The 24,504-nt window shown below is 66.2% G+C and overlaps 1 protein-coding gene across 1 annotated transcript in view; it reads right to left on the reverse strand.

Moving 5' to 3' along the window:
• The window catches only part of LOC134154244 (plasma membrane calcium-transporting ATPase 3-like), a 30,693-nt gene extending 14,789 nt beyond the window's left edge, over positions 1 to 15,904 (reverse strand). Inside the window, exons 1-12 of the mRNA XM_062600982.1 lie at positions 15,815 to 15,904; positions 11,395 to 11,608; positions 10,317 to 10,514; positions 9,107 to 9,364; positions 8,860 to 8,985; positions 8,635 to 8,760; positions 7,257 to 7,298; positions 6,983 to 7,147; positions 6,529 to 6,743; positions 5,613 to 5,855; positions 4,529 to 4,770; positions 1,054 to 1,288 (exon numbers count right to left, since the gene is read on the reverse strand). Of these exons, the coding sequence (XP_062456966.1) occupies positions 1,054 to 1,288; positions 4,529 to 4,770; positions 5,613 to 5,855; positions 6,529 to 6,743; positions 6,983 to 7,147; positions 7,257 to 7,298; positions 8,635 to 8,760; positions 8,860 to 8,985; positions 9,107 to 9,364; positions 10,317 to 10,514; positions 11,395 to 11,596 (2,052 nt within the window). The 5' untranslated portion in view covers positions 11,597 to 11,608; positions 15,815 to 15,904. The remainder of the gene's footprint in view (positions 1 to 1,053; positions 1,289 to 4,528; positions 4,771 to 5,612; positions 5,856 to 6,528; positions 6,744 to 6,982; positions 7,148 to 7,256; positions 7,299 to 8,634; positions 8,761 to 8,859; positions 8,986 to 9,106; positions 9,365 to 10,316; positions 10,515 to 11,394; positions 11,609 to 15,814) is intronic.
• Between the last annotated feature and the right edge of the window lie 8,600 nt (positions 15,905 to 24,504).

Genomic DNA, 24,504 nt, shown 5'->3' on the forward strand with positions numbered 1-24,504 from the left:
GGCCTCAACGTCCCCCAGACCTCCCCAACGTGCCCCGTGTCCCCGACCTCCCTCCGTGTCCTCAACGTCCCCCAGACCTCCCCAAAGTGCCCCGTGTCCCCGACCTCCCTCCATGTCCTCAACGTCCCCCCAGACCTCCCCAACGTGCCCCGTGTCCCCAACCTCCCTCCGTGTCCTCAATGTCCCCCCAGACCTCCTCAACGTGCCCCGTGTCCCCAACCTCCCTCCATGTCCTCAACGTCCCCCCAGACCTCCTCAACGTGCCCCGTGTCCCCGACCTCCCTCCATGTCCTCAACGTCCCCCCAGACCTCCCCAACGTGCCCCGTGTCCCCAACCTCCCTCCGTGTCCTCAATGTCCCCCCAGACCTCCCCAACGTGCCCCGTGTCCCCAACCTCCCTCCGTGTCCTCAACATCCCCCAGACCTCCCCAACGTGCCCCGTGTCCCCGACCTCCCTCTGTGTCCTCAACGTCTCCCAGATCTCCTCAACGTGCCCCATGTCCCCGACCTCCCTCCATGGCCTCAACGTCCCCCAGACCTCCCCAACGTGCCCCGTGTCCCCATGTCCCCGACCTCCCTCCGTGTCCTCAACGTCCCCCAGACCTCCCCAACGTGCCCTCCGTTCCCATGTCCTCAACCTCCCTCCACGTCCCCAACGTTCTCCATATCTCCTCAGTGCCATGTCTCCAATGCCCATGTCCCCAGCATCCCCCATGTCTCCCCCGTGTGAACCATGTCCCCGTGTCCTCAACGTCCGTGTCCTCAACGTCCCCAACACACCCTATGTCCCCTATATCTCCCCCATGTGCCCTCAACATGCCCCATGTCCTCTATATCCCCCATATCCCATGTGCCCTGTGTCCCCGTGTCCCCAACGTCCCCCATATCTCCCCAACGTCCCCCATATCTACCTTGTGTCTCCATGTCCCCAACACCACCACATCCTTTGTGTCCCCATACCCCCAACATTCCCCATATCCCCTGGGTCTCCGTGTCCCCACCGTCCCCCAGGTCCCTCCGGTGCCCACGTCCCCACCACCCGCCCCGCCGCACCTCGGGGCGCACGGGGTCCTCGATGCCCACCACGGCAATGCAGGTGAGCTCGCCCACCACGGCGGCCTCGTCCTCCCAGGGGGGCTCGGGGACCGGCGGGAAGTCGCGGAAGGCCAGCACGAGGGTGCGCAGCCCCGCCGCCGCCATGGGCTCCACCACCTTGCGCACCACGTCCTCCCGGTCCCGCGGCCCGAAGGCCCGCGCCTCCCCGCTGCCCCCCAGGATGGCGCAGCACCTGGGGGGGGGACACGACACCCGGCCCCGGCCGGCCATCAGCACCCACCACCGGCGCCCTGGGGAGCTTCTGGGGGGGGGAACGGGACCCCCCTCTGCTCCTGCACCTCGGCAGGAGACTCCTTGCGGGGTGTCTCCATCCCCATGAGGTCCAACGGGATGGTTTTGGGGTGCTGGGGTCCCCCTTCACCTGCACAGGAGAGTCCTGGAGTCCCCTTGCAGGGTGTCTCCACCCCATGGGGTACCCAGGGGTGGTTCTGGGGTGCCCTCACCTGCACACGAGGCTCTTGGAGTCCCCTTGCAGGGTGTCTCCACCCCATGGGGTACCCAGGGGTGGTTCTGGGGTGCCCTCACCTGAACACGAGGCTCTTGGAGTCCCCTTGCAGGGTGTCTCCATCCCCATGGGGTACCCAGGGGTGGTTCTGGGGTGCCCTCACCTGAACACGAGGCTCTTGGAGTCCCCTTGCAGGGTGTCTCCATCCCCATGGGGTACCCAGGGGTGGTTCTGGGGTGCCCTCACCTGCACACGAGGCTCTTGGAGTCCCCTTGCAGGGTGTCTCCACCCCATGGGGTACCCAGGGGTGGTTCTGGGGTGCCCTCACCTGAACACGAGGCTCTTGGAGTCCCCTTGCAGGGTGTCTCCACCCCATGGGGTACCAAGGGGTGGTTCTGGGGTGCCCTCACCTGCACACGAGGCTCTTGGAGTCCCCTTGCAGGGTGTCTCCATCCCCATGGGGTACCCAGGGGTGGTCCTGGGGTGCCCTCACCTGAACACGAGGCTCTTGGAGTCCCCTTGCAGGGTGTCTCCATCCCCATGGGGTACCCAGGGGTGGTTCTGGGGTGCCCTCACCTGAACACGAGGCTCTTGGAGTCCCCTTGCAGGGTGTCTCCATCCCCATGGGGTACCCAGGGGTGGTTCTGGGGTGCCCTCACCTGCACACGAGGCTCTTGGAGTCCCCTTGCAGGGTGTCTCCATCCCCATGGGGTACCAAGGGGTGGTTCTGGGGTGCCCTCACCTGCACACGAGGCTCTTGGAGTCCCCTTGCAGGGTGTCTCCACCCCATGGGGTACCCAGGGGTGGTTCTGGGGTGCCCTCACCTGCACACGAGGCTCTTGGAGTCCCCTTGCAGGGTGTCTCCACCCCATGGGGTACCCAGGGGTGGTTCTGGGGTGCCCTCACCTGAACACGAGGCTCTTGGAGTCCCCTTGCAGGGTGTCTCCATCCCCATGGGGTACCCAGGGGTGGTTCTGGGGTGCCCTCACCTGCACACGAGGCTCTTGGAGTCCCCTTGCAGGGTGTCTCCATCCCCATGGGGTACCCAGGGGTGGTTCTGGGGTGCCCTCACCTGCACACGAGGCTCTTGGGAGTCCCCTTGCAGGGTGTCTCCATCCCCATGGGGTACCCAGGGGTGGTTCTGGGGTGCCCTCACCTGAACACGAGGCTCTTGGAGTCCCCTTGCAGGGTGTCTCCATCCCCATGGGGTACCCAGGGGTTGTTCTGGGGTGCCCTCACCTGCACACGAGGCTCTTGGAGTCCCCTTGCAGGGTGTCTCCATCCCCATGGGGTACCAAGGGGTGGTTCTGGGGTGCCCTCACCTGCACACGAGGCTCTTGGAGTCCCCTTGCAGGGTGTCTCCACCCCATGGGGTACCCAGGGGTGGTTCTGGGGTGCCCTCACCTGAACACGAGGCTCTTGGAGTCCCCTTGCAGGGTGTCTCCACCCCATGGGGTACCCAGGGGTGGTTCTGGGGTGCCCTCACCTGCACACGAGGCTCTTGGAGTCCCCTTGCGGGGTGTCTCCACCCCATGGGGTACCAAGGGGTGGTTCTGGGGTGCCCTCACCTGCACACGAGGCTCTTGGAGTCCCCTTGCAGGGTGTCTCCACCCCATGGGGTACCCAGGGGTGGTTCTGGGGTGCCCTCACCTGAACACGAGGCTCTTGGAGTCCCCTTGCAGGGTGTCTCCATCCCCATGGGGTACCCAGGGGTGGTTCTGGGGTGCCCTCACCTGAACACGAGGCTCTTGGAGTCCCCTTGCAGGGTGTCTCCACCCCATGGGGTACCCAGGGGTGGTTCTGGGGTGCCCTCACCTGCACACGAGGCTCTTGGAGTCCCCTTGCAGGGTGTCTCCATCCCCATGGGGTACCCAGGGGTGGTTCTGGGGTGCCCTCACCTGCACACGAGGCTCTTGGAGTCCCCTTGCAGGGTGTCTCCACCCCATGGGGTACCCAGGGGTGGTTCTGGGGTGCCCTCACCTGCACAGGAGAGTCCTGGAGTCCCCTTGCAGGGTGTCTCCACCCCATGGGGTACCAAGGGGTGGTTCTGGGGTGCCCTCACCTGCACACGAGGCTCTTGGAGTCCCCTTGCAGGGTGTCTCCATCCCCGTGGGGTACCCAGGGGTGGTTCTGGGGTGCCCTCACCTGAACACGAGGCTCTTGGAGTCCCCTTGCAGGGTGTCTCCATCCCCATGGGGTACCCAGGGGTGGTTCTGGGGTGCCCTCACCTGAACACGAGGCTCTTGGAGTCCCCTTGCAGGGTGTCTCCACCCCATGGGGTACCCAGGGGTGGTTCTGGGGTGCCCTCACCTGCACACGAGGCTCTTGGAGTCCCCTTGCAGGGTGTCTCCATCCCCATGGGGTACCCAGGGGTGGTTCTGGGGTGCCCTCACCTGCACACGAGGCTCTTGGAGTCCCCTTGCAGGGTGTCTCCACCCCATGGGGTACCCAGGGGTGGTTCTGGGGTGCCCTCACCTGCACAGGAGAGTCCTGGAGTCCCCTTGCAGGGTGTCTCCACCCCATGGGGTACCAAGGGGTGGTTCTGGGGTGCCCTCACCTGCACACGAGGCTCTTGGAGCCTCCTTGCAGGGTGTCTCCATCCCCGTGGGGTACCCAGGGGTGGTGTTAGGGTGCTGGAGACCCCTCTCATATGCTCAGGAGGCTCTTGGAGCCCTCTTGCAAGATATCCCTGTCTCTGCAGGGTCCCCAGGGGTGTCCTGGGGGCAGCTCTGGGGTGCCAGAACCTGCACAGGAGCTCCCCAAGCATCTCCATCCCCATGGTGTCCCAAGGGTGCCCCGCAGCGTCCCCAGAGGCGATTTTGGGGTGTCAGAACCCCCTTCTCCTGCAGTGGAGGATCTCAGAGCTTCCTCAACTGTGTCCCTGAGCGTCCCCCTTCCCACAGGTGCCCCCAGGGTGGGTTTGGGACGCGCCGGGGAGCCCGCACCCACCGCCGAGCTCTGACCCACTTGCGCAGGAGGATTTCGGAGGCGCCCTTGCTGTAGAGGCGGAAGCCGCCGGCGGGCAGGCGGGTGACGGTGCTCATGGACTTGCGCACCGAGTTGAAGGTGTAGACCTTGTAGAGCTGCTCCTCGGGCACCTGGGCCCGCACGGCCTCGTAGTCCCGCCGCAGCGCCAGCACCAGTCCCAGCAGCGCGCACTCCGTCTTGTTGCCCACCTGCCGTGGCAGCCCCCCGGCCGATTCGGGGGGCTGGGCGGGGTACAGATATAGGGCAGGAGGGACAGAGAAGGGCTGTTAGGGGCAGGCGGCAGACAGACCTGGCAGATAGGGGTGCTGCAGGGGTCTGGGGGGGGGTCTCACTGCCCCCCACCATGGGTCACAAGTCCTCCCAGAGGGTCTCAACCCTACCCAGAGGGTCATAAGGGATCCCCAAAGGGTCTCAGAGCCTCTCCAAGGGTCTCAAGGGCCACCCAAGGGGTATCCAGAGGCCCCTGATGGATCTCAAGACCTCCAAGGGTCTCAAGGGCCACTGAAGGGGCCTCAAGGAGCCCCAAGGGTCTCAAGAGCCCCTTCAGGAGTACCAATCCCCACCCCAAGGGTCTCAAGCCCATCCAAATGTCTCTGAAGGGTCTCCAGAACCCTCCAAGGGGATATCAGCCCCTTCCAGGGGTCTCAAGGAGCCCCTAAGGGTCTGAAGGGCCCTCTAAGGGGTCTTAAAGTCCCTTTTCCAAAGGGGTTTCAAGGGCCATCCAAGGGGTCTCAAAGCCTTCTTCCCAAAGGGGTCTGAAGGGCCACCTGAGAGGTCTCAGGGACCACCTGAGAGGCCCTTGAGGGTCTGAAGGGCCACCTGAGAGGTCTCAAGGGGCCCCCGAGAGGTCTCAGAGCCCCCCGCCAAGGGGTACCAACCCTCCCAAGGGGTCTTAAGAGCCACCTCAGGGGTCTCAAGCCCTCACTTTGTGCGTTTCCAGTTCCCCCCGGCTGTCTCCAGGCCACCCCCACCCAGGTTTTCAGGCCCAGCACCCTACATGGCAACAGGTACAGGGGTCCCCAGGGTGCCCCCCAACGTGCCACACCCCCTCCCCCCAGCTCACCAGGATCTTGGTGGTGTAGGCGCTGTTGATGGAGATGGCCTGAACGAGGAGGTCGAGGGTGCGGGGGGCGATGCTGGCGGGGTCGGGGGGGGCGCGGAAGTGCGTGTCGCCCACGAAGGCCTGCACCACCGTCATGCGGTTGGTGGTGAGCGTCCCCGTCTTGTCGGAGCAGATGGCCGTGGCGTTGCCCATGGTCTCGCAGGCATCCAGGTGCCGCACCAGGTTGTTGTCCCGCATCATTTTCTGGGCAGGGGGGGACGGAAGGATGGAGGAATAGATGGACAGACAGACAGAGGGATGGAGGAATGTTGAATGAACAGATGAGCTCAGAGGATGAACAGAAGAATAGAGCAGCAGATGAATGAAGAGATGGATGGACAGATCAGCTGGTAGGACGGACAAAAGGATGGAGGAACAAGTGGACAGACAGAGGAATGGAGAGATGGACGATTGAGCTTGGACAGAGGGATGGAAAAGAGATGGACGGGCAGCCACAGTGATGGAGGAATAAACGGATGGACAGAAGACCTCAGAGGACAGGCAGATGGGCAAGCTTGGAGAACGGAGCAGAGAGATGGAGAAATGGATGGATGAGCAGATTAACTTTGGATAAGAGACAGATGGAGAAACGGAGGAGAAGATGGACAAACTTGGAGGACAGACAAAAGCTTTGAGGAATAGACGGATAGACGGTCAGAGGGACGGAGAAATAGACGGACAGACAGACAGACAAGCCCAGAGAATGGGCAAACGGAGGCGAGGAAAGATGGATGGATGCACGAGCTCGGAGGACAGGCAGACGGAGGATTTGATGGATGGATGGACGGATGGATGAGCTCGGAGGACAGAGGAACAGACAGAGGAGCAGACAGACGGCGGGGGACGCGCGGCAGGTTGGGGGTCAGCGGGGACTGACCTTGACGGAGTAGGCAAGGGAGATGGTGACGGCCAGCGGCAGCCCCTCGGGGACGGCCACAACGAGGACGGTGACACCGATGATGAAGAACTTGACCCAGTATTGGACGTAGACGGGGGTGCACTCGGCCAGCCAGGCCCGGCCCTCCACCACGAAGGTCTCGATGACGAAGTACAGCACCAGGATGATCACCGTCACGGCCGACATCACCAGCCCTGCCGCGCAGCACGCCCTCAGGCACCCGCCGGGGGACCCAGGCGCCCAGGGAACCCAGCGCCCGCTCCCCAAAGCGCCAGGAGATCCCTTCACGAGGGTCTCCAGCCTCCACGGGACCTGGGCATTCCACCCTCCCCCCAAAGCGGGTCCCGGGCGTCCAGGGGGTTCAGGGAACCCTCCACCTAGACAGTCCCACCTCCCCGCTTGCCCCGGGGACCCAGGCGTCCGGGCCGCCCACCTGCCTTGCCGATCTGCACGGCCAGCTTGGTGAGTTTGCCCTGCAGCACCGACTTCTCCTTCTTGGGGCCGCCGCTCCGCTTCCGCTCCCTCTCGTCCACGTCCCCCCCCTCGGCGCTCTTCAGCGGCTGCATCTCCATGGCCACCGCCCCGTCCTGCTTCTTGGCTGCGGACGCCCACACGGCCCCGTCGGTGGAGGACCCAGGCATCCTGGTGGGCTCCACCCCACGTGCCCCAATCGCCCCCCGCCCCAGGGACCCAGGCGTCCGGCGTACCTTTGTTCTGGATGTTTTCCACGGCCCCGTCCTGCGGTTTCCCTGCGGCAGAAGGACGGACGACACCAACATCAGACAGGACGAGACACGAGGGGGGAGGATGGGGATTGGGCCCCCTCCCCCCCCCCAACCTCCTTATCCACTTGGGCTGGGGCCTCATCCGGAGTCACTCTGGACCGCAGAGGCTCATCCAGAGCCGACCTGGCTCCCATAAGCCACCCAGACCCCTCTGCAACCTCAGATCCGCCTTCAAGTCAACCTGAAGCCAACCTAGAGGAGGATGAGTCAAGGCTGGAGAAAGGTCTGGGCTCTATCTGGAGCCACTTCGGATCAGAGCGATCCGGGTTGGGCGGCTGGGGAAAAGGACTCAAGCTGGAGTCAATGTGGAGTTGCTCCAGATGGAGATGGAGCAGGCCTAAGTGCCTGGAGCCCATCCGGATGAAGGGGAGCGATGTTGGGTGGCCAGAGCTCACCTGGAGTCAAGCCAGAGCCAACATGGGGTCACCCTGGAGAGGAGCAACTTAGACCCAGGTGTCTGAGTCACTCCGGACTGGATGAAGGTCTCAGGTCTCCCCAGACTTGATCCAGAGTCACTCTGGACTGAAGCTGGTCAGAGCTGGACACTTGAACCCCACCTGGAGTGATTCCTTGCTGGAGAAGATCCTGGCTGGGTGTCCAGAACCCATCTGGAGTCACTCCAGAGTCATTCCAGATTGAAGGTGACCCCATCTGAATGACCTCAGCTCATTTGGAGTCAACCTGGAGTCACCCCGGATTGGGATAGGACCCAGATGGGTGTCTGATGCCCAACTAAAAGCAATCCAAAGTCAATGTGGAATCACTCCAGATTAGGACAGGGCCAACACAGGTGCCTGAAGCCCAGCTCAGGTCGATCTAGACTCACTTCAGAGTCACTCTGGATTGAGGCAGGACCCACATGGATGTCTGAAGCCCAACCAAAATCAACCCAAAGTCAATGTGGAGTCAGTCCAGATTGGGACAGGGCCAACACGGGCGCCTGGAGTCCATCTCGGATTGATCTAGACTCAACACGGAGTCACTCCATATTGGTACAGGAGCAGCATAGGTGTCTGAAGCCCAACCAAGACCTATTCGGAGTCAATCCAGACTTGCCAAAGGTCTTGGTTCCACTCTGCATCGGGGAAGATCTGGCCGGGGTGGCCACAGCCAAGGCGGACTGGAGCCGCTCCAGGCCAGAAGATGATCTTGGCTCTATCCAGACTCAACCCAGAGTCGCTCTGGCTCAGCCGACCACAGGGGACCCCAGGGACACGAGGGGACGGAGCCAAGAGGGGAAGCCACACACGACGGGGACGGAGGGATGGTGAGGGGACAGACGGAGGGACAGGCGACCCACCTTTCTTCTCCTTCTTCTCCTCTTCCTCCCCACCAGCGCCCAGCAGGGTGAAGATGATGCCAGTCTGCGAGTTGACCCCCACTGCCGTCACTACCATCTTCCCCGAGCCCTCCATGACGTGGGTGCCTGCGTGAAGCGGAGCGGGGTGAGGGGGTGGGGGGATAGAAAGGGGTCACAGCCGGGCCCCGGGCTGCCCGGACGCCTGGGCCCGCCGCCCTGGCTCACCCGAGAGCAGCATGGGGTCCTTGTCGACCGACTTGCGGACGTGGTCGGACTCCCCCGTCAGCGCGCTCTCGTCGATCTTCAGGTCGTTGCCTTGGATGAGGATGCCGTCAGCCGGGAGCAGGTCGCCTGCGAGGGAGGAGGGCGGCGTCACCCCGAGGCGCCCATCCACCCTGGCGTCGGGGCTGCCGGGAGGGGCGGGCGCCGCCCCAAGCGTGCCCGTCCACCCCGGCGTCGGGGCGGCACTCACCGTACTTGACCTGGGCCACGTCGCCCACCACGAGCTCGGCCACGGGCACCTGGAGCTGGCGGCCGTGGCGCACGACGGCGAAGCGCTGCTCCTGCTCGATGCGGCTCTGCAGCCCCCGGAACTGGCGCTCCTTGCTCCAGTCGTTGAAGGCGGTGACGAGGACCACGCAGGCCACCGAGAGCAGGATGGCCGCCCCCTCGATCCAGCCCGCCTCCGCCTCGCCCTCGTCCTCCGCGCCCCCCGACACGTGGCCGCAGGCTGCAGGGACGCGGCGGACGCCGTCAGCCCGGGAGCGGGCCGCGGCGGGAGCTGGAGGCACGTGGGGATGGAGGGAAGGCGGGACGTGGAAACGGGGTGGGATGGGGACACGGGGATGGGGTGAGACGAGGGGACGGGAACATGGGGATGTGGTGGAGACAGGGATATGGGGGACACGGGGAGAGAACGAGACTGGGGACGTCGGGGACGTGGAGTGAGGGTGAGATGGGGACATCAGGACGGGTGAGATCGAGAGATGGGGACGTAGAGGACGTGGGGACAGGGAGAGACTGGAGGACAGGGACGCGGGGATGGGGTAGGACCCCTGGGATGCAGGGGTGAAATGGGGACATCCCACATGGGATGGGGTGGAATGGGGACATCAGGATGGGGTGAGACTAAGGGATGAAGACACAAAGGACACGGCAGGGCGAGAACACGGAGGTGGGATGAGACCAAGGGATTGAGACACAGAGGACATGGCAGGATGGGGACATCCCCTTGGGACATGAATGAGGGATAGGGACACCGGGGACATGGTGGGACGGGGACACAGGGGGAGACCAGAGAATGGGGACACCAAAAAACGTGGTGGGATGGAGATAGGGACACAGGGATGGGATGAGACCAAGGGATTAGGACACAGAGGACAAGCAGGATGGGGACGTGAGGATGGGACGAGGCTGGGGGACGAGGGCTCGGGGGACATGGTGGGATGGGGACGCAAGGGAAGACCAGAGCACGGGGACATCGAGTCCACGGTGGAACGGGGACGGGATGAGACCGAGGAACGGGGACACGGTGGTGACACGTGCAGAAACCAGACGATGGGGACGCCGAGAACGCGGTGGGACGGGGACGCAGAGGAGAGAGGCAGGGACCAGGGCCGCCCGCCGCCGCCGATGTTCCCCTCCCCGGCCCCTCCTGCCCCCCGATGCCGCCCCCCCCCCACCTTCGGTGTCGCCGCCGGGGGGGGCGTAGAAGGAGAGCCCCAGGGAGACGACGGCGGCCACCTCGAGGATGATGAGGGTGACGTCCTGCAGCGCCTCCCACACCAGCTCCGCGAAGGTCTTGGGGCGCTTCGGGGGGATCCAGTTCTGGCCGAAGACCTGGCGGCGCCGCTCCAGCTCCGCCGCCCCCTCCGCCAGCCCTGGGGAGGGGGGGGGCGCACCCGGACGCCTGGGTCCCCCCGGCGCGTGCCCCACCACCACCACCACCACCACCACCACCACCACGCCTGCGCCCCTGTCCCGCGCGCCCGGATGCCTGGGTCCCCACGAAGGGGGCACCGAGAGCTGCTGGGGGGGGGGGGGGTAGGGGGGCAGGTTGTCCCACCCGGACGCCTGGGTCCCTGGGGGGACACAGAGGCCCACAGGGGGATTCCCCACAGGACACCTGGGTCCCCAGTGGGATGAGGGGGTCTCCAGAAGGTATGTGGGAGGTCTTTGACTGAGGTTGTCCCTGCCCGGACACCTGGGTCCCTGGAGGGGACATGGAGGTCCCTGGGGGTGTCCCACCTCCCCGGACACCTGGGTCCGTGAGGGACACAGAGGACCCTGGGGGGGGTGGGACATGGAGGTCCCTGGGGGTGTCCCACCTCCCCGGACACCTGGGTCCGTGAGGGACACAGAGGACCCTGGGGGGGGTGGGACACGGAGGTCCCTGGGGGTGTCCCACCTCCCCGGACATCTGGGTCCGTGAGGGACACGGAGGTCCCTGGGGGGGGGTGGGACATGGAGGTCCCTGGGGGTGTCCCACCTCCCCGGACACCTGGGTCCATGAGGGACACGGAGGTCCCTGGGGGGGGGGGGACATGGAGGTCCCTGGGGGTGTCCCACCTCCCCGGACACCTGGGTCCGTGAGGGACACGGAGGACCCTGGGGGGGGTGGGACATGGAGGTCCCTGGGGGTGTCCCACCTCCCCGGACATCTGGGTCCATGAGGGACACGGAGGTCCCTGGGGGGGGGGGGGACATGGAGGTCCCTGGGGGTGTCCCCGCCCGGACGCCGGGGCCCTCCCCAGCCCGTACCTTCGGTGGGGGAGGTCTTGAGGCGGCAGCAGAGCCCGTGGACGTCCCCGTAGGCCTCCTGGACCTTGAGCAGGGCCTCGGCGCCGCGCAGCTCCATGAGCGCCCGCAGCTCCGGCAGGGTGCAGCCGAACCCCCCCCCGGGGCAGGGCTCCCGCCGGCCCCGGGCCCCGGCGTCCCCCGTGCTGTTGGCCAGGTCCCCCATGGCGGCGGCAGCCTGCGGCGACGGGGACACGGCTTGGGGACGCTGCTGGGGACGCGGGGGTGGCGGTGGGGAGGTGGAACATGGCTTGGGGACACGTGGCCGGTGGTGGGAACGTGGGGTTGGTGGTGGGGAGGTGGAACGTGGCTTGGGGACACATGGCCGGTGGTGGGGACGTGGGTTTGGTGGTGGGGAGGTGGAACATGGCTTGGGGACAGTGCTGGGGACACGTGGCCGGTGGTGGGGACGTGGGGTTGGTGGTGGGGAGGTGGAACGTGGCTTGGGGACAGTGCTGGGGACACGTGGCCGGTGGTGGGGACGTGGGGTTGGTGGCGGGGAGGTGGAACGTGGCTTGGGGACAGCGCTGGGGACACGTGGCCGGTGGTGGGGACGTGGGGTTGGTGGCGGGGAGGTGGAACGTGGCTTGGGGACAGTGCTGGGGACACGTGGCCGGTGGTGGGGACGTGGGGTTGGTGGTGGGGACATAGAACATGGCTTGGGGACAACACTGGGGACATGTGGTCGATGATGGGGACACAGGACATGGCCTGGGGGCAGCACTGGGGACGTGGGGTTGGTGATGGGGACAGAGGACATAGTTTGGAGACAGTGCTAGTGACAGGTTGGTGGTGGGGACATAGGATACGGCTTGGGGACAGCACTGGAGACACAGGGACACCCTGGGGACATAGGACATGGCTTGGGGACAGCACTGGGGACATGTGGTCGATGATGGGGACACAGGACATGGCCTGAGGGCAGCACTGGGGACGTGGGGTTGGTGATGGGGACAGAGGACATAGTTTGGAGACAGTGCTAGTAACAGGTTGGTGGTGGGGACATGGGATATGGCTTGGGGACAGCACTGGAGACACAGGGACATCTTGGGGACATAGGACATGGCTTGGGGACAGTACTGGGGACGCAGGATATGCCTTGGAGACAGCACAGGGAACACAGGGACAGCACTGGAGACACGAGGCACAACTTGGAGACAGCACTGGGGACGTGGGGCTGCTGGTGGGGACATGGGACATAGCTTGGGGGCAGTGCTGGGGACACATGGTCAGTGGTGGGGACATGGGACATGGCTTGAGGACAGCACTGGGGATATGGGGTTGATGGTGGGGTCATGGGACGTGGCTTGGGGACGTGTTGTTGGTGGGGATACGGCCTGGGGACACAGGGACAGCTTGGAGACAGCGCTGGGGACGTGTGCTGGGGATGTGGGACATGGTTTGGGGACAGCACTGGGAACGTGGGGTCGGTGGTGGGGATGTGGGATGGGATGTGGGATGGCACATGGGTTTGGTGGTGGGGACATGGCATGGGACGTGGGACGGGACGTGGGACGGGACGTGGGACGGGACGTGGGGTCAGTGGGATGGGACGTGGGACGGGACGTGGGGTCGGTGATGGGGATGTGGGACGGGATGCGGGGTTGGTGGTGGTGGGGACATGGGATGAGACATGGGATGGCACATGGGTTTGGTGGTGAGGACATGGGATGGGACATGGGATGGGATGCGGGGTCAGTGGTGGGGATGCAGGATGGGACGTAGGATGGGACGCGGGGTCAGTGGTTAGGATGTGGGACGGGATGTGGGATGGGACGTGGGGCCGGCGGTGGGGATGTGGGATGGGATGTGGGGTCGGTGGTGGGGATGTGGGACGGGACGTGGGACGGGACGTGAGATGGGACGTGGGGTTGGTGGTGGGGACATAGGATGGGACGTGGGTTCGGTGGTGGGGACGTGGGACGAGACGTGGGGTCGGTGGTGGGGACGTGGGATGGGATGGGACGTGGGTTCGGTGGTGGGGACGTGGGACGAGATGTGGGGTCGGTGGTGGGGACGTGGGATGGGACGTGGGGTCGGTGGTGAGGATGTGGGATGGGACGTGGGGTCGGTGGTGGGGACGTGGGATGGGACGCGTGGTCGGTGGTGGGGACATGGGATGGGACGTGGGATGGGACGTGTGGTCGGTGGTGGGGACGTGGGATGGGACGCGTGGTCGGTGGTGGGGACGTGGGATGGGACGTGGGACGGGACGTGTGGTCGGTGGTGGGGACGTGGGACAGGACGTGGGACGGGACATAGGATGGGACACGTGGTCGGTGGTGGGGACGTGGGATGAGACGTGGGACGGGACATGTGGTCGGTGGTGGAGACATGGGGTGGGACGTGGGATGGGACGTGGGGTCGGTGGTGGGGATGTGGGATGGGACGTGGGATGGGACGCGGGATGGGATGCGGGGTCGGTGGTGGGGACATGGGACGGGACGCGTGGTTGGTTGGTGGTGGGGACGTGTGATGGGACGTGGGGTCGGTGGTGGGGACATGGGATGGGACACGGAATGGGACGTGGGATGGGACGTGGGGACGTGGGATGGGACATGGGAGGGGACGCAGGGTCGGTGGTGGGGATGCGGGATGGGATGTGGGATGGGACATGGGATGGGACGTGGGGTCGGTGGTGGGGACGTGGGATGGGACGTGGGGTGGGACGTGGGACGGGACGCAGGGTCGGTGCTGGGGACGTGGGACGGGACGTGGGACGGGACGTGTGGTCGGTGGTGGGGACATGGGGTGGGACGTGGGACGGGACGTGGGACGGGACGTGGGGTCGGTGGTGGGGACGTGGGACGGGACGTGGGATGGGACGTGTGGTGAGGACGTGGGACGGGACGTGGGACGGGACGCTGGGTGGGTGGTGGGGACGTGGGATGGGACGCGGGACGGGACGCGGGGTCGGTGGTGGGGACGCGGGATGGGACGTGGGGTGGGACGTGGGACGGGACGCGGGGTCGGTGGTGGGGACGTGGGATGGGACGTGGGACGGGACGCGGGGTCGGTGGTGGGGATGTGGGGTGGGACGTGGGATGGGACGTGGGACGGGACGCGGGGTCGGTGGTGGGGACGTGGGATGGGACGTGGGATGGGACGCGGGGTCGGTGGTGGGGATGTGGGGTGGGACGTGGGATGGGACGCGGGACGGGACACGGGGTCGGTGGTGGGGACGCAGGATGGGACGTGGGGTGGGACGTGGGACGGGACGCAGGGTCGGTGGTGGGGACGTGGGACGGGACGCGGGACGGGACGCGGGGTCGGTGGTGGGGACGTGGGATGGGACGTGGGATGGGACGCGGGGTCGGTGGTGGGGATGTGGGGTGGGACGTGGGATGGGACGTGGGACGGGACGCGGGGTCGGTGGTGGGGACGTGGGATGGGACGTGGGACGGGACGCGGGGTCGGTGGTGGGGATGTGGGGTGGGACGTGGGATGGGACGTGGGACGGGACGCGGGGTCGGTGGTGGGGACGTGGGATGGGACGTGGGATGGGACGCGGGGTCGGTGGTGGGGATGTGGGGTGGGACGTGGGATGGGACGCGGGACGGGACACGGGGTCGGTGGTGGGGACGTGGGATGGGACGTGGGATGGGACGTGGGACGGGACGTGGGACGGGACGTGTGGTCGGTGGTGGGGATGTGGGGTGGGACGTGGGACGGGACGTGGGACGGGACGCGGGGTCGGTGGTGGGGACGTGGGATGGGACGTGGGATGAGACGTGGGACGGGACGTGTGGTCGGTGGTGGGGACGTGGGACGGGACGCGGGGTCGGTGGTGGGGACGTGGGATGGGACGCGGGGTCGGTGGTGGGGATGTGGGGTGGGACATGGGACGGGACGTGTGGTCGGTGGTGGGGACATGGGATGGGACGTGGGACGGGACGTGGGGTCGGTGGTGGGGACGTGGGACGGGACGCGTGGTCGGTGGTGGGGACGTGGGCTGGGACGTGGGACGGGACGTGGGACGGGACGCGGGGTCGGTGGTGGGGACGTGGGATGGGACGTGGGACGGGACGCGGGACGGGACGCGGGGTCGGTGGTGGGGACGTGGGATGGGACGTGGGACGGGACGTGTGGTCGGTGGTGGGGACGTGGGGTGGGACGTGGGATGGGACGTGGGATGGGACGTGGGACGGGACGCGGGGTCGGTGGTGGGGACGTGGGATGGGACGCGGGATGGGACGTGTGGTCGGTGGTGGGGACGTGGGATGGGACGTGGGATGGGACGTGGGACGGGACGCGGGGTCGGTGGTGGGGACGTGGGGTGGGACGCGGGATGGGACGTGTGGTCGGTGGTGGGGACGTGGGATGGGACGCGGGGTCGGTGGTGGGGACGTGGGGGCAGCGCGCTGGGGCTGGGGGGGGGTCTCACCTGCTCAGCGGTGACGGTGACGGTGGCGGCGGCGGCGGGGGCCGGGGGGGGTCATGCCGGGGGCCCCCCCCTCGCTGGTCGCGCACCCCCGCGGGGGGCCCAGGCCATGGACGGGCGCCGGGGGGGGGGGGGGGGTCAGGGGCTGCCGCCCCCCGAGCCCGGGCCACACCTGGGGGCGGCGGCGGCACCACGGTTCCCCCAGAGCTCCGCCGGCCCTCCCAGTGCTCCCATTAACTCCCAGTCCCTCCCAGTCTCCCCAGCGCTCCTGGTCAACCCCTGGTCCTCCAGAAACTCCCAGTCCCTCCCAGTCCCTCCCAGTTCCCCCCTGGTCAATCCCAGTTCTCTCAGAAGCTCCTAGTGCCCCCAGCGCTCCCAGTCACTCCCAGTCACTCCCAGTGTCCCCCCCCCCAAGTGTCGCAGGCCCCGCCCCCGCCTGTCCATCATGCAGTGGCAGCCAATGAGTGGTGGAGGGGGCGGGGCCACATCAGCAAGGCGCCACGCCCTGTAATCCGGGCGTTGCGCCCCCAAATCCTGCACGGCCTGCACCAAAACAGGCTCTGAACCCCGTAATCTGGGCGTTGCACCCCAAAATCCCGCATGGTCCGCGCCAAAACAGGCTCTGAACCCCGTAATCCGGGCGTTGCACCCCAAAATCCCGCATGGCCTGCGCCAAAACAGGCTCTGAACCCCGTAATCTGGGCGTTGCACCCCAAAATCCCGCATGGTCCGCGCCAAAACAGGCTCTGAACCCCGTAATCCGGGCGTTGCACCCCAAAATCCCGCATGGCCTGCGCCAAAACAGGCTCTGAACCCCGTAATCCGGGCGTTGCACCCCAAAATCCTGCACGTCCCACGCCAAAACAGGCTCTGAACCCCGTAATCCGGGCGTTGCACCCCAAAATCCCACATGATCCGCGCCAAAACAGGCTCTGAACCCCGTAATCTGGGCGTTGCGCCCCAAAATCCCGCATGGCCTGTGCCAAAACAGGCTCTGAACCCCGTAATCCGGGCGTTGCGCCCCAAAATCCTGCACGGCCTGCGCCAAAACAGGCTCTGAACCCCGTAATCTGGGCGTTGCGCCCCAAAATCCCACATGGCCTGCGCCAAAACAGGCTCTGAACCCCGTAATCCGGGCGTTGCGCCCCAAAATCCCGCACGGCCTGCGCCAAAACAGGCTCTGAACCCCGTAATCCGGGCGTTGCGCCCCAAAATCCCGCATGCTCCGCGCCAAAACTGGCTCTGAACCCCGTAATCTGGGCGTTGCACCCCCAAATCCCGCATGGCCCACGCCAAACCTTGCACTGAACCCCGTAATCTGGGCGTTGCGCCCCAAAATCCCGCATGGTCCGCGCCAAAACAGGCACTGAACCCCGTAATCCGGGCGTTGCACCCCCAAATCCTGCATGGCCCGCGCCAAACCTTGCACTGAACCCCGTAATCTGGGCATTGCACCCCAAAATCCTTTACGGCCCGTGCCAAAACAGGCACTGAACCCCGTAAACCGGGCGTTGTGCCCCAAAATCCTGCACGGTCCGTGCCAAAACAGGCTCTGAACCCCGTAATCCGGGCATTGCACCCCAAAATCCTGCATGGCCTGTGCCAAACCAGGCACTGAACCCCATAATTCGGGCATTGCACCCCAAAATTCCGCACGGCCCACGCCAAACCATTCACTAAACCCTGTAGTCCGGGCACTGCACCTCAAAATCCCGCATTGTCCGTGCCAAACCAGGTGCTGTGCCCCGTAATCCGGGCGTTGTGCCCTAAAATCCCACACGGCCCATGCCAAACCAGGCGCCACACCCCGTAATCTGGGCGTTGTGCCCCAAAATCCTGCACGGCCCGTGCCAAAACAGGCACTGAACCCCATAATATGGACATTGCACCCCAAAATCCTGCATGGCCTGTGCCATACCATGCACTGAACCCTGTAATCTGGGCACTGCGCCCCAAAATCCTGCACTCTGTGCTCCAAACCAGGCACTAAACCCCGTAATCCAGGCATTGCGCCCCAAAATCCCACATGGCCCACTCCAAACCAGGCAATAAACCCTGTAATCTAGGCGTTGAGCCCCAAAATCCTGCACTGCGTGCACCAAATCATGCGCTGAGCCCCCTAATCCAGGCATTGCGCCCCAAAATCCTGCACTGCACAGGTCAAACCAGGCACTGCGCCCCGTAATCTGGGCATTGCCCCCCAAAATCCAGCACTGTGCGCTCCAAATCATGCACTGAGTCCCATAATCCAGGCATTGCACCCCAAAATCCGGCACTGTGTGCTCCAAACTATGCACTGAGCCCCGTAATCCGTGCATTGCACCCCAAAATCCTGCACGGCCCGCCCCAAGCCAGGCCCTGAGCCCGTGACCCGTACAGCACGCCCTCAGAAACACGCGCAACCTGCTCCAAGCCACGCGTGGCACGCCGTACGCGCACCGAGCGCCCCCAAATTGGCCTGCTCCCTCAAAACCACACGTCGCATCCCTTACTGCGCCCATTGCACCCCAAAATCTTGCAGGGCACACTCCAAGCAGTGTGCTGCACCTCATACTACATAGTTGTACCCCAAAAACCTTGCATGGGACACTCCAAACCACACAATGTCTCTGTAATGTGGGCATTGCACCCCAAAATCTCGCATGGTAGGCTCCAAACCATGTGCTATCCCCAAAGCGTGTGCATTGCACCCCAAAATCCTGCATAGCATGCTCCAAACCATGCACTGTGTCTGTAATGTGGACATTGCACCCCAAAATCTTGCATGGGATGCTCCAAAACACGTGCTGCCTCCATAATGTGGGCATTGCACCCCAAAATCTCGCATGGTAGGCTCCAAACCATGTGCTATCCCCAAAGTGTGTGCATTGCACCCCAAAATCTTGCATAGCACGCTCCACACCATGCATTGTGTCTGTAATGTGGACATTGCACCCCAAAATCTTGCATGGGATGCTCCAAAACACGTGCTGCCTCTGTAATGTGGGCATTGCACCCCAAAATCTTGCATGGTAGGCTCCAAACCATGTGCTATCCCCAAAGTGTGTGCATTGCACCCCAAAATCTTGCATAGCACGCTCCAAACCATGCATTGTGTCTGTAATGTGGGCATTGCACCCCAAATTCTTGCATGGGATGCTCCAAAGCATGTATCGTACCTGTACCACATGCATTGCACCCCAAAATCCTGCATAGCATGCTCCAAACCATGCATTGCCTCCGTAACGTTGGCATTGCACCCCAAAATCTTGCAGGGCACACTCCAAACAGTGTGCTGCACCCCATACTACATAGTTGCACCCCAAAAACCTTGCATGGGACGCTCCAAACCACACAATGTCTCTGTAATGTGCGCGTTGCACCCCAAAATCTTGCATAGCACGCTCCAAACCATGCATTGCCTCCGTAATGTGGGCATAGCACCCCAAAATCTTGCACGGGGTGCTCCAAACCATGCACTGTGTCTGTAATGTGGGCATTGCACCCCAAAATCTTGCACGGGACACTCCAAACCACGCATTGCCTCCGTAATGTGGGCATTGCACCCCAAAATCTTGCATGGGGTGCTCCAAACCACGCACTGTGTCTGTAATGTGCGCGTTGCACCCCAAAATCTTGCACGGGACACTCCAAACCATGCATTGCCTCCGTAATGTGGGCATGGCACCCCAAAATCTTGCATGGGACACTCCAAACCATGCACCGTGTCTGTAATGTGGGCATTGCACCCCAAAATCTTGCACGGGACGCTCCAAACCGCGCACTGTAATGTAGGCGTTGCATCCCAAAATCTTGCATGGGACACTCCAAACCATGCACCGTGTCTGTAATGTGGGCATTGCACCCCAAAATCTTGCATGGGACGCTCCAAACCATGCACCGTGTTTGTAATGTGGGCGTTGCACCCCAAAATCTTGCACGGGACGCTCCAAACCGCGCACTGCCCCCTAAACGTGGGCCCTGCACCCGAAAGCTTGCGCGGGACGCTCTAAGCGGCGCGTTGCGCCCCGAAACCTCGCCCGGGCTGCTCCAAACCGTGCTCCGCACCGGCGCCGTGCGCGTTGCACCCCCAAACCCCGCGCACCGCGTGTTGCACCCCCAAACCCCGCGCACCGCGCGTTGCACCCCCCCCGAGGTGCGCGCTGCGCCCCCAAACCCCGCAAGACCCCCCCCCCCCAAAAAAAAACCAGGGGCAGGCTGCAGCCTGGCTGCCCCGCGCTCCGGGGCGAGGGCACGCGCGCGTGTGCGGGCGGGCGTGCGAGGGCCTCGCGCCGGCCCCACGCGCGCGTGCTCCCGTGCAAGGGCGCGCGTGCGCCCGCCGCAGCGCGCGACGGCCCGGGCACGCTTACGCAACGCCCGGCGCCGGGGGCAGCCTGCGCCCGGGCGTTGCACGTGGGCGCTCGTGTGCACGCGGGGAGGGGGGGGGGGGGCGTGCACGCACGCGTGCCCCCGTGCGCGCGTGTCCCCCCCCCCCCGCAATGCAACACCCCCCCCCAACGCCGCCGCCATGCCGCACGTCCCCTCCGAAACGCCGCTCCCCGCGCTGCAATAATCCCTGCATTGCGCCCCCGGCGATGCAACGGCCCCCCCCCCCCCCAAACCAGCGATGCATCGGCCCCCCCCCCCCCCTCCTTGCAATGCCAGACCCCCCCCCCCCACCCGGCTGCAAAACCGCCCCGCTGCAATGCAACGACCCCCCCCCCCCAACGGCGGTGCAAACCGCGGCCCCGGCGCCCGCCGCATGCGATGCAACGGCGGTGACCCCCCCCCGCCCCGATGCAGCACTCTGCAATGCAACCGCTGCCCGCAACGCCATGCCGGCCCCCCCCCCCCCGCGGTGCAAAACCTTTCTGGCCGTGCAACCCCCCCTTTCCCCCGCGCGCCCCCCCCCCCAGCAATGCATAAAACAGCCCCGAAATGCAGCTTATCCGCAATGCAAAGCGCCCCCCCCCCCGCGAAAAGCCAGAGCATCCCGCAATGCAATAAACGGCCCGGTGCCCCCCCCCCCTTCTCCCCCCCCCCACCGCGGGCGATGCAAAAGCCGCCGCTCGCCCCGCACTGACCCCCCCCCCGGCTGCAATGCAACGACCCCCCCCAGCGACCCCCCCTCCCCACATTGTGCAATGCAGCGTGTCCCCCCCCCCCCACAAGTGCACCGGGGCTGCCCTGCAACAACCCCTCCCGCAATAGCCCCCCCCCCCCAACACGCTCTGCTTGAGGCACCAGACCCCCCCCCCCCCGGCAAAATAACCCATTTACAGCACGGTGACACCCCCCCCCCGCGATGCACAACCTCCCCACCTGCAGCCCCCCCCCCCGGGCAGTGCGACCCCCCCGAATCCCGGTGCATGGCGGGGGGGGGGGAACATTGCAGCCCCCCCCCCAAGAGCACCCCCCTTTTGCAACGCAGCCCCCCCAGCTGCCTGCACCCCCCTGTGCAACGCAGCGGGGCCCCCCCCCCCCCCATCTCCAGAGCGGCCCCCCTCCCCCACCGCGTAGCCCCGAGGCCCCCCCGGGCCTGGACCCCCCCCCCCAAACCCGCCCCCCCCGGTACCGGGCCATGGGTCCCGGCGCTGCGGCGGTGCCCGAGGCGCGGCACGGTTTGGGCCGGGGGGGGAGGGGGGAGGGCGGGGCCAGGCGGGCAAGGGGCGGGGCCAGGCGGGGCCACGCCCCCTCCCGCCGCCGCGATCCCGCCCACCGCCGGCGGCGGGGTCGGGGGGGGGGGCGGCGACCGCGGCCCCACGCGGGTCCGTGTCCCCGCGTGGCTTTGCGTGTGTCCCCCCCCACCCCGCCCTGCCCCTTGTGTCCTGCCGTGGGGTCCCCACGTGGGGTCCCCCACCGTGTCCACGTGTGCCCCACGCGTGTCCCACACGTGGCCATTGCGTGTCCCCCCCATGTTCCCCTCGTGGCCACTGCGTGTCCCCCCACGTGCCCCCCTGCGTGTCACCCCGTGTCCCTCACGTGTCCCCTTGTGTCCCGTGTGCTCACGTGTCCCCTGCGTGTCCTCATGTTCCTCACATGTCCCCCCATGTCCCCTGCGTGTCCCGTTCCCCCGCGTCCCTCCCATGTCTCCATGTCGCCTGCGTGTCCCTCACGCGCCCCCTTGTGTCCCCTGCGTGTCCCGTGTCCCCGTGTGTCCCTCACACGTCCCCTCGTGTCCCCCGTGTGTCCCTCACGTGTCCCCCGGGTCCCCCCGTGTACCCCGTGTGTCCCTCACACGTCTCCTAGTGTCCCCGTGTCCCTCACGTGTCCCCCGTGTCCCCTCGTATCTCCGTGTCCCCCGCGTCCCTCACGTGTCCCCCCATGTCCCCTGCGTGTCCCGTGTCCCCCGCATCCTTCACATGTCCCCTCGTGTCCCCCCATGTCCCTCACGTGTCCCCCCGTGTCCCTCATGTGTCCCCCGTGTGTCCCCCCGTGCCGCCCGCGTGGCCGCTGCGTGTCCAGCCGGTCCCTTTATTGAGCCCGCGCTTATTGCACAAAGATTTTTACAACGAGGAAAATCAAAGAACAGTCGAAACCCCCCAAACGGCCCCGAAACGGCCCCGCCGGGGGGGGAGGGAGGGGGGGGCCCTTCCCCAGAACTTCGGGGCCAAAAAGGGCGAAACGGTAAATTCAGCCCCGGGGGAGGGGGGGACAATGGGACACGGCCCCCCCGGCCAGCGGGGACATGGCGCCCGTGTCCCCCCGAGTCCCCGGCACCCGTGGGTGCCCCTGTCACCCTGTCCCCAATGTCCCCTGCGCCCCCAGGTGCCCTGTCACCCTCCGCCCCCGTCCCCCCGCTCCCACAAACACCCGTGGGCGTCCGTGATGTCTCCATGTCCCTATGTCCCCGTGTCCCCCCGCTCCCACAAACACCCGTGGGTGTCCCCTAAGTCCCCACGTCCCCCTGTTCCACAGACACCTGTGGGCGTCCGTGACGTCCCCACGTCCCCCTGCTCCACAAACATCTGTGGGTGTCCATGATGTCCCCACGTCCCCTGCGCCCCCTGCTCTCAAACACCCGTGGGCGTCTGTGATGTCCCCGTGTCCCCCATGTCCCTGCATCCCCCGCTCCCACGAACACCCGTGGGCACCCGTGATGTCCTCGTGTACCCTGTGTCCCCACATCCCCTGCTCTGAAACACCCGTGGGCGCCCGTGATGTCCCCGTGTCCCCTGTGCCCCCGACATGCCCCGCTCCCACGAACACCCGTGGGCACCCCATGATGTCCCCATGTCCCCACATCCCCCGCTCCCACAAACACCCGTGGGCACCCCATGATGTCCCCATGTCCCCACATCCCCCGCTCCCACGAACACCCGTGGGCACCCCATGTCCCCATGTCCCCTGTGCCCCCACATCCCCCGCTCCCACGAACACCCGTGGGCACCCCATGATGTCCCCATGTCCCCTATGCCCCCACATCCCCCGCTCCCACGAACACCCGTGGGCACCCCATGATGTCCCCATGTCCCCTATGTCCCCACATCCCCCGCTCCATGAACACCCGTGGGCACCCCATGATGTCCCCATGTCCCCCACGCCCCCGTGACGCCCCCGCGTCCCCTACGCCCCCCGCGGGCGCCCCGCCGCTCCCGTTACTTGCGCAGGCGGCGGCGGCGGCGCGGTCCCGGCGGCCCCGGCGGCCCCGCGGTGGCCCCGCGGTGGCCCCCGCGCCGTCACTTGTAGTTGCCGAAGTGGAGGGCGAGGCGGTCGGCGAGGCAGCGGAAGGCGGCGGGCGGCACGGCGCCCGGCGCCACGGGGTTCCCGAACAGGCTCAGGCCCTGGTAGTGCGCCCGCTTGGCGCCCGGCGCCGCGCAGAAGTCCTGCGCCCCCACCCGCGAGATGTTGTTGCCGTGCAGGTACACCACCTGTGGGGTGGGTGGGGGGGGGGGACACGGGGGCATGCGAGACGCAGGGAGGACATGGGGGGGACACCGGGACAAAGAGGGGCACAGGGGGACGCGGGGGGCACAGAGGAGACACGGGGGACACAGGGGGACATGGGGGGACACAAAGGATACAGGGACAGTGGGGCGTGGGGGGACACGGGGGGACACGGGGGGACACAGGGCAGCATGGGGGACGTGGGGGGGACATGAGAGACACAGGGGGGACACCAGGCAGCATGGGGGGACGTGGGGGGCACATGGGGGGGCACAAAGGACACGGGGACACAGAAGAAAGAGGGAAACATGAGTGGCGTGAGGAGACGCCCAGAGCCCCCCCAGTGCTCCCAGTGCCCCCCCAGTGCTCCCAGCAACTCCTCAGCACTCCCCGTGCCTCCCAGTGTTCCCCAGTGCCTCCCACTGTTCGTCATGGTCTCCCCAGCACCTCCCGCTGCCCCCCCAGCATTCTCCCAGCGGCCCCCGCAGCGCCCCCCAGTGTTCTCCAGTATCTCCCACTGCCCCCAGTAGCCTCCCCAGTGCCCCAAAGTGTTCCCAACAGCCCCCCCAGTGCCTCCCAGTGCCTCCCAGTGCTCCCAATGGCCTCCCCAGTGCCCCCAACAGCCCTCCCAGTGCCCCCAGCACCCCCAACAGGCCCCCAGTGCCCCCCAGAGCCCCGAACAGCCCCCCCAGTGCCCCCCAGCACCCCAACAGCCCCCCCCAGTGCCCCCAACAGCCCCCCCAGTGCCTCCCACTGCCCCCCAGCACCCCCACCAGCCCTCCTAGTGCCTCCCAGTGCCTCCCAGCGCCCCCCCACTGCCCCCCAGC

Source organism: Rhea pennata, unplaced genomic scaffold (assembly GCF_028389875.1).
Source record: "Rhea pennata isolate bPtePen1 unplaced genomic scaffold, bPtePen1.pri scaffold_180, whole genome shotgun sequence".
In the NCBI taxonomy this organism is placed as follows: Eukaryota; Metazoa; Chordata; class Aves; order Rheiformes; family Rheidae; genus Rhea; species Rhea pennata.